The sequence below is a fragment of the Opisthocomus hoazin genome, chromosome 28 (assembly GCF_030867145.1).
Source record: "Opisthocomus hoazin isolate bOpiHoa1 chromosome 28, bOpiHoa1.hap1, whole genome shotgun sequence".
NCBI lineage: Eukaryota > Metazoa > Chordata > Aves > Opisthocomiformes > Opisthocomidae > Opisthocomus > Opisthocomus hoazin.
Window position 1 is genome coordinate 9,428,498 of NC_134441.1, and position 9,127 is coordinate 9,437,624.

At 43.2% G+C, this 9,127-nt stretch overlaps 1 protein-coding gene across 1 annotated transcript; it reads left to right on the forward strand.

Moving 5' to 3' along the window:
• The first annotated feature begins 114 nt into the window (after positions 1-114).
• On the forward strand, positions 115-8,842 carry AP3M2 (adaptor related protein complex 3 subunit mu 2). Its single transcript, XM_075444741.1, has 8 exons — positions 115-476; positions 2,726-2,897; positions 3,431-3,568; positions 4,087-4,172; positions 4,691-4,824; positions 5,604-5,811; positions 6,624-6,768; positions 7,182-8,842. Exons 1-8 carry the CDS (start codon positions 204-206, stop codon positions 7,280-7,282), a joined length of 1,257 nt encoding a protein of 418 aa, XP_075300856.1. The 5' UTR covers positions 115-203; the 3' UTR covers positions 7,283-8,842.
• Positions 8,843-9,127: the final 285 nt, after the last annotated feature.

Genomic DNA, 9,127 nt, shown 5'->3' on the forward strand with positions numbered 1-9,127 from the left:
TAGTGGGTCACCCAATCGGAGTGCTCGCTGCCAAGTCCCGCCCGGAAAGGTTAGGGGAAGTTTTTCGCGCTGCCAATCCGCGCGCTGGGGGGTGGAGCTTGTGGCAGCGCGGGCGCGAGCCCTGTGAGGCGGTGCGGGCGCGGTGGTCTCGCTTCGGCTCCTGCTGCAGGCCGGCCCTGTGGCGCGGCCCGCCCGTCGCAGTCATGATCCACAGCCTGTTCCTGATCAACGCCTCGGGGGACATCTTCCTGGAGAAGCACTGGAAGAGCGTCGTCAGCCGCTCTGTCTGTGACTACTTCTTCGAGGCGCAGGAGAGGGCCTCGGAGGCAGAGAACGTGCCGCCAGTGATCCCCACGCCGCACCACTACCTCCTCAGCGTCTACCGCCACAAGATTTTCTTCGTGGCCGTTATCCAGAGCGAGGTGCCGCCTCTCTTCGTCATCGAGTTCCTGCACCGCGTCGTCGATACCTTCCAGGTACGGCTGGCGCGGCCGGCAGGGGCCTGCTGGCAGGGCGAGGGCTGCGCGGCGCGGAGCGGCTCTGCCTCGGCTAGAGGATGCGTTGGGGTGCGCCGGGCTTGCTGGAAGAGGAGGAGCCCCAGGTCACCGCCGTGTTGTGAAGGAGAGCGGGGCGGGGGGGAGAAAAGGGAGCCCTTCGAGTTAGCAGCAATCACTTTTCTCTTTTTTCTGTCTCTTAATTCTCATCCTGCACCTGCGAGGGTCTAGAGTGCGTCTCGAGGTCTTGCGGTGGCTAGGAATGTACCGGCTAGGATGGTGATGGATTCAAGACCAGCCTGTGCTCACAGGAAGGACCTTTCAGAAATCAGATTTCTACTTTTGTTTTGTAGCCTTGTCTCTTCTAGGAGCTGTGAACTAAGACCATACTGGCCTTGTTATCACAAAGAGTTTTTGCAATTAATAGGCATGTGCTTTAGTCAACTAGTGACAACCTGCCTATGTGCTTACATCTAGAGATATTTCTTGGGAGCAAACTTGCTTCCTACAGAAGTGAGTCACAGAAGTTGCCACAGAGCAGCCATGTTCCCTCTGTGCTATGGCTGACATGACTGCCGATCACTTCAGGGAAACAATGAAGGTGTCTGTCTTCTGCCTGTCAACAACAGGATTGTGTAGTCTGGATTTGAAAGGTCTTATGACCAGCATCTTACCAGAATACAGGAAATGTGGGTGTTTGGTCAAAGAAGTATCATGTGAGTTTTTGCTTCCAGGTGCCAATGAGAATGTGAGTGTAGGCTGAGTTATGTTTCACAGAGCTCAGGGAGTGGGTTGGCAGTTCAGGCCCAAAATGTACTATGTCAGTCGCTTAGGTCTTGGTTTTTGTGAGGGGGTGAGATGTGAATGTGTCTTCACTGGCTTGGCCATGTGTTAAAATCTGATATATCTGAAATAAAAATAGTGTTTGTAGTGCAGGACTAGGAATTCTCTAGAATCACAGTTTATGTATACTCATGCTTTGCACAGAATACCCCATCTCTTTGATTATTCTAAGTAACTAGAAGCTTAGGTTTGTGTTTGTGTGTGCATGCTCGCTCTCTCTCCAGAAAGATGCATGAATTCTCTACAGCATACAACTATGAGTACGTTAAATGCTCAATTTTAGAAATTGTTGAATTGTTGGGACTGCTTCCTGTAACACATGCTGAATCTTGAAAGACCTCCACTTAGTTTTCTATACGTACATTGTGTTACAGATTTACGATTTGTCTTGGTATATTTTTACTACAAACTTTAATACTGCTAATTATTGTTTTGGAGTAGGAGCTAAAGAAACAGTAGAGGAATAAAGCTGGGGAATAAACTGGTCTGTGGATCTTATATGGGTCATGTTCTAAGGTTCTGCTTTATACACCTCTTAAATGATGAGGAAGGAGGGTTTTGTTACATGGATAGAATTATTTTTTCAGACTTCTCGGAATACCGGACTTCTGCTATTAGTCTAATACATCTGAAGATGTGTAAGCAGTCTGTACACCCCATGCAGTATAAGAGTGAATAAATAAAGGTAGTGTGGTAGACGGATTTCAGATATGTTCTATAAAACAAACATGGACTTAGGCAGAATATGCAGAGAGTTTGAAAATGTGCTTCCCCTGTATTCCAGATCAAAATAAATTCTAAAAAAATATTTACAGAATTGAAGTTAATGATTGTGTTAACGCCTATATGTATGTGAGCATTATAACGAAGTAAAAGAAAAGCTTTGATGAGGAGAGGTTGAATTTCTTAAACAGCAGTGCTGCACAGTTAAAATACTGAGAGTACTGTAGGTGAAGACTAGGGCAGCTGAGGAAGGATATGTAATACTGGGGCCTAACGAAAGGCATCACTGCGTGCAAGGCAGTAGTGGTTGTAGGAAGTTTTTTCTTATTAATATTGCTGCTTAACTGGTTACAATTGAGGCACTTCAAGTGCTAATTAAAAATCTCATAGCTATCAAAGAGAATCTTGTTAAATAGAAAGGAAATAAGAGCATATGATGATGCGGTGATTTTCCAGATTGCTGGGGCAGTGGCAGAGGTATGCTCAGAGTTGTGCATGTCAGTTGGAGTGGTCAGTCTGTCTGATGTGCTTGTACTAATACATCGAGTTTCAGCGTTGCTTCACCTACTCGAAGAAGAGGCTTGATTTATTTCTGTGTGGGAGGACACTGAACTGAATGATCACTCTCTTTCAGAGATTGTTGAGTAATTATTTCTTTTGCACAGGATTATTTTGGTGTCTGTTCAGAGGTGATGATCAAGGACAATGTTGTGGTGGTTTATGAGGTGCTGGAGGAGATGCTGGACAATGGCTTTCCATTGGCAACAGAGTCTAATATTCTTAAGGAACTGATAAAACCTCCCACTATGCTGCGAACAGTTGTCAACACCATCACAGGTACAGGGAAACAAAAAGTAGATAAACTGGGGAGGCCATGTGGCAGTAATCTGCATAAGTAAATTAGGACATGGATGAAGGAAAACTTCTGTTGTCCCATGCCATTCTAAACCCCCGTACGGGTGTATTTAGGGAGTCCTGTGTTAGTGCTTTGCTTTGAGGTTCCTTCCAATTCCAGCACCACCTGCACTTTGTTGGGTTTTTTAACCGAACCAGACAGATTACATTTCCAATAACAGCCATGACGTGACTTCCTGGATGAGTTAGTGTGGTGTGGGTTTTTTGTTGGGGTGGCTTTTTGTTTTGTTTTTTAGTTACACTTCCCTGTGCCTTATTGTGGTATGTTTTGGAGTTGGATGTAAGAGAGATGTAAATTGTAGAATATAAACAGTGAGTTTGGAAGAGTAATTGCGCTCCTCCAAAGAGACAGAGGTTCTTGGGGATTAATTACAGTTAAGTTACATGAGACCAAGGAGTTGTTCTGGAGAACTGTCTAACTTTTGTGGTGGTTGTGATTACCTTTCTTTTTCCAGGAAGCACTAATGTGGGTGACCAACTTCCTACTGGACAGCTATCGGTGGTGCCTTGGAGACGTACTGGTGTAAAATATACGAACAATGAGGCGTATTTTGATGTGATTGAGGAGATAGATGCAATCATTGACAAATCGGGTATGGAAGTTGCTTCTGGCTAAGTTGAGGGTAACTTGTCCCGATAGTGTCTGAAGAGAGAGGTTTTCAAAGAGGACCTCCCCCATCTAAGCATGGGAATTCCTGTTCTTACTCTGGAATGTTGCCAACTTGTAGATGGTCTTCAGTCAAAAATTTTAGAGAGGTACCAAGACTTTGTTCCTGAGGTCTTGCAAGCAGTTCTATATTGGGAAAACAGAAGATCAGTGAAAATTGTGCATAGCAGTATCTCCTTAGTTTTTGTGCATCTTAGTCTTGTTAGAGTTGGGAGCTACTGTCATTGGCCATTAAAATGGACATTGCTGGTATCAGTGCTTCTTATGTGTATCCATCTTCTCTAGAAGTCATTGGGAATGAGAAAAATGTTGAGCAGGCAATGTAATGAGCCGTGACATTTCATAAAGATAATAAATTCCCTTCTTCCCCATTGATAGTTTTTCCACGTTAGGAATTTTTTTAAAAGCTTCACATAACCTCCTATGTTTACTTTATTGTTGCAGGTTCCACAATTACTGCTGAAATCCAAGGAGTGATTGATGCTTGTGTCAAGCTGACGGGGATGCCAGATCTTACCCTCTCCTTTATGGTAAAACTCAAGGATGTATCTTTACTTAAGTATTTTGAAAAGGGTTTTCCAGCCCTGCTACTAGGATCTTAGTCTCACACTGATGGATTTCAGTAGATCAGAACCTGGGTATGTCAAACAAAAAGAGAAGGAGCTGACAGAGGAAACTCATAGTGAACTTCAGCAACTTTGAGCCTAAATGTTTTATTTTCAGGTTCTTTGTTAAAAGTATTGTTAGTGTGTGCTGTGACTAAGTTTCTGAGATACAGTGGTGCTTTAGACAGATATCCTAGAGGGCCATCTTTTTTATGAGTATGCGTCGATGTAATTATTTGACATGACTAAATTTTCTAAAATAGAATAGAGGTTATGGAGTACTGCTATCTCACAGCGTCAAATACCTTAACATATCTGAATGTAGACACCTTCAAGTTGGCAGAGTGTGCATCAAATAGTAGGCCCTTCATGGATAGAAGACTGAGAAGAAGAGGTTATTTTAATTAGTACTGCCCTCACTGACCTTGTGACTTACATTTCAGAACCCTCGGTTATTGGATGATGTCAGCTTTCATCCATGTGTGCGTTTTAAGCGCTGGGAGTCAGAGAGAATACTCTCCTTCATTCCACCTGATGGAAATTTTCGCTTGCTGTCCTACCACGTCAGTGCTCAGAAGTAGGTGATGAATGTAGTGTGAAATTTGGATCTTGTTGGCTGGAGGAGGGGGGAAAGAATTGCTTTTAAAGATCAGGTGGCATGTTGTGCCAAATGAAGAAATGAAGTAGAGATGCACGGTAACTTTCACTTTTCCTCTTTTAAAACATGTTTTGTCCTTGTTTGGAACAGAATTAGGCAGCATGGAGTAATCAAGCTGTTGATTTCCTATGTTTATAAAAGCTTTTAAAATAAAACAAGGTAGTTTGGTAATCTTGTTGGGTTTTTTGACATCTCTCTTAATAGAACTACAAGTTCTTGTCTGCTGTTTGCGCTCTTTTCTAGAAGCAGCTTACCAAATACTAATTGGGGTTACAGATGCTAAAGCATTTTGTTAGACTTCGTCAGACTTAAGTAGGTGAAAAGAAGTGGGAAATCCAGCTGAAAGCAGACATGAAGTTCATGTGCTGTTGCGCTGCCTGGAACTACTTGCCAGCTTAATTGTGATGTGCAAAAAGATTCCTCATCCTTTGCTCAAGTCTCCTGTTATATTGAGTGTAGTTACCTCTGCTGTAGAGAGGTAGAAAACTAAGATACAGCAAGCTTGATTAAAATGTGTAATTAAGACTTGAGAACAGGATTCTGACTTTGTTCGTGGCTCAAACAAATGAACATAGGATTTCCTTCTCTTAAGGAGGTTGCTTTCCATTGTTTTCAGTGTAGAAGGTAAGGACTGCATCAGTAAAAGCAAAAATGAAGGTGAGATTGACAAGGACTCTCTGTTCATGTCTTTATTCTAGTCTCGTGGCAATTCCTGTCTACGTTAAACACAACATCAGTTTCCGTGATAGCAGCTCACTGGGACGTTTTGAGATCACAGTGGGACCAAAGCAGACTATGGGGAAGACTATAGAGGGAGTGACGGTCACTAGCCAGATGCCAAAAAGTGTCTTAAATATGACCCTCACAGCCTCTCAGGGAACACATATCTTTGATCCAGTTACAAAGGTGAGCGGAAAGAGGAAATTATTTTTTTTTTTAAATCTTTTTTACCTTTCAGCAAATGGAGTTGAGCTGTTCGTGCTTATATGAACATTTGCTTGAACATACTTTTCTGCAGGCAGTATCTTTTCTTGGTGTGAGAACTTTTTCTGGTCAATTGCATACTACAAGTTGTCTTAATGCCCACAACAAACAGCTCTGTGTCTGAGTGGATTGTAGTTCTGGTTGCTTGGTGTGTGCAGAAGAATCTAGAACTGATATTGTATGATGAGGCATTAGTCTGGTGGATGCTTTACAAACTTCTGCATATCTTGTTGTCATGCCTAGTACTGCATGTGAGACTTGGTCCTTTGAAAACACTGAGAATTTGGGTTGATTAGTGGGTTTTGATTTGTTTTGGGGTGTTCTGGTTTTGTTGTTTGGTGTGTCCCCCTGGATTTCACTTTTTTTTCCTTAATGGCAAACTTAAATTTCATGATTTACCCACAGTAGAGCCTGAAGCAACACTACTTCAGTCACTTGTAAAGGAGGCAATTCTGTGTTATTTTTGTCACTGTTACACACAGGAAATTGGGCCTGTAGCCCAAGTAGTGGAAATATCGTTCATGGTAGGCTTTTGGGGAACCTCATGGAAGGACCAAAGGTCCGAGGCAGTTGCTCCTGAAGCCTGTACTGTGTCTGTCCAATATGAAAGGCAAGATACTAAGACAAAGACCTTTTCCATAAAGAAACATTAAAAGCTGTCATTGGAAGGGGACTCTTCTTTAAAGGGTGTTAGAGCATTTCTGTTTCACTGCTGTGTTTTCTGTTCCTTGAAGTTGCTGTCATGGGATGTGGGGAAAATAAACCCGCAGAAGCTGCCAAGCCTGAAGGGGAGTGTGAGCCTGCAAGCTGGGACATCAAAACCAGATGAAAACCCCACCATTAACCTGCAGTTTAAAATTCAGCAGCTGGCTATATCTGGTAAGTGACTGTCAGGTAAAGAAACTGAATATTCTCTGCCGTGTCAGTGCTCACTCTGCATGTAGCTGAAGTAGCTCTGCAGAACTTCTGAAGTACATGCTGTCTGAAAATCGTGTGCTTTGACTACAGATACATGAATTTGTTCTCTCTCATGCTCCATGAAACAGCCTATCTACATTTCCTTGCATTTCTTGTTTACAGGCCTATGAAGAATTTTAGGGTATGGATGTGTTTGTAAAGAATGATTATGACAATTAGCAGTTGTCAGCTTTTCTCCGTTCTGTTTACTGCTTGCTGAAACTTTCCCTATGCTTTCTGCACCTCTAATATGATCTTCTGTTCCTTTATCCTGGAGGCCTGTCTGCTTTGTTTGTGGCAGCAGTCAGTCTTATGCTGTGTTTGTTTGCCTCTAGGACTCAAGGTGAATCGCTTGGACATGTATGGGGAGAAGTACAAGCCCTTCAAGGGGATAAAATACATGACTAAGGCTGGCAAGTTCCAAGTTCGAACCTAGAAGATCCTGATAGTGAGGAAGAGCACTTTCTTGTTTCTGCTGTCCCTGGCTGTTGAATGCAGCCTTGTACCCCATCCATCTGTTTAGGGTTGCTCCGTTGCCTGTGGTAGCATGAGCAGGAGAGCCAGTGCTTAGGGTACTGGGGAGCAGGGAAAAGTAAGGTTGACCTGAAACCATCTCGTCCCTAGCTGAGTCTGAAGTATTGAGAACAATGTCAGATGGGAGAGGTGTTCAGGTCCCTTGGGATTAGTGAGTCATATATGTAAGCTTCTATCACCTTCATTTTGCTGTCTTAAAGGAAATTCTAGGGATTTATGGTCTTTTGTGACTCATCTTCCTTATATTTTGGTTGGCTTTTATCCCTTTGTAGATGGTACAAAGTTGAATTTCCACAAACTTCAACTCCAGTGTGATTGTCTGACATCTGCCCTTCTCCATGACTGGGTGTTAGGGTGGAGAGCTGTATAGTCCTTGGCAGCAGAAAGATCATCTAGCCATTCTGCCTCCAAACAACTGGAAAAGGTGGAAAAGTAGATTGTCCCACCCAGGATGGGAATTTAAGAAGCCTGAGATTGGGGATGGTTCCACAGAGGGAGGAAGGAAAGAAGTGAGTGCTTTTTCTGGATATTTCATGAGCCATCTGGATCATCAAGTATCTTGAATCTCTGGAGATAGACTGGAAACCCATCCAATTCTTACTATGGTATCCTACGAAGGGCTGACTGTAACACACGTGATCTTGTAACTCATAGGTAGTGGTATCTGAATGTAGTTCTGCTTCCCTTCCTACTTTGTCAGTATTTGAAGGTAGGGTTTCTCCTAGCATTTTTGGGCAGTCAGGGAAGAGACAGAGGCAGGAGAATTTTTGTCGAGATGTAGCACGCCGATGGAAACGGAAGCTATGGCTCGATGAAGACGATCACTATCCTAGTAACTTTTTGCAACCTGTTTTTGTCTCTGCCTGGCTATTACAAATGAAGGTGATACTGCTGTTCTCCTGCTCGCTGATGTCTTTGAGATAATTGCGTCCCGGTCCCTTTCGTAGTGTTTCTGGCTATCCTACCTCATTCCAGTTCCTGTACCAATCAGCTGTCGTGCAGATGGATTCAAGTCAGCGCTGGATTTTTCACTGGGACCATCTCTTCTGCCGGAGCTGTTGCTGCATCTGCCCATTCCAGTCTGTGCTGCATCTCCCTGTACAGCATATATATGAAATGAGAGGCACCTGCACTGTTCTGTATTGTCTGTAATGTGCTCTTTGGCCACTAGATGCCAATGTGTTTTCTCCGTGGTAGCAGAACTTGTCCCTAAGTGCTGTACATGTGACTACATCTGTCAGGTGACTGTGGAGTCCAGCATGTACAGTTCATGCTTGTGAACAGAACAGGGTGACCCTAAAGGAAGGATAAGATGTTCTGGTTTGCATATGATGGATACTTGCAGTGGTTGAGTGGCATCTTGCTTGTAGAATGGCAAGTTTCAGTGCAACTGCTGCTGAGCATGTTCAGTGCAAATATAACCTTCAGCAAGGGCATCAATAAAATTCATTTTTACATGTCATCTGTGTCAATTCAGAGTGGTTTGTGTGGGCTTTACAAGAAATGCAGTTGGTATTTGAGGAGGAAGGTAAATTATGCCAATTGGACTATTGACAGTGGGTGCCTTAGGGAGATAAATGTCTTTATGCAATTGGGATTGTAAGCCTGGGACTAAATCACTGTCTGAAAAGCTAAAATTAATTATTTTCTTGGTAATTTTTCTTAGTGTTTGCCAAAAGGAGTGCTGAGCTCTTCCTGGAACCTCAGTGAAACTGTCTTTAGGAATGCAGCTGAACCATTTTTGTTT

Bases quoted from the DNA above. Each gene is read 5' to 3' on its own strand.
- AP3M2 (XM_075444741.1), top strand. From the start codon at position 204: ATGATCCACAGCCTGTTCCTGATCAACGCCTCGGGGGACATCTTCCTG. The intron at 4,173-4,690 runs GTAAAACTCAAG...CTTACATTTCAG, and splicing joins ATCTTACCCTCTCCTTTATG to AACCCTCGGTTATTGGATGA. The intron at 6,769-7,181 runs GTAAGTGACTGT...GTTTGCCTCTAG, and splicing joins TCAGCAGCTGGCTATATCTG to GACTCAAGGTGAATCGCTTG.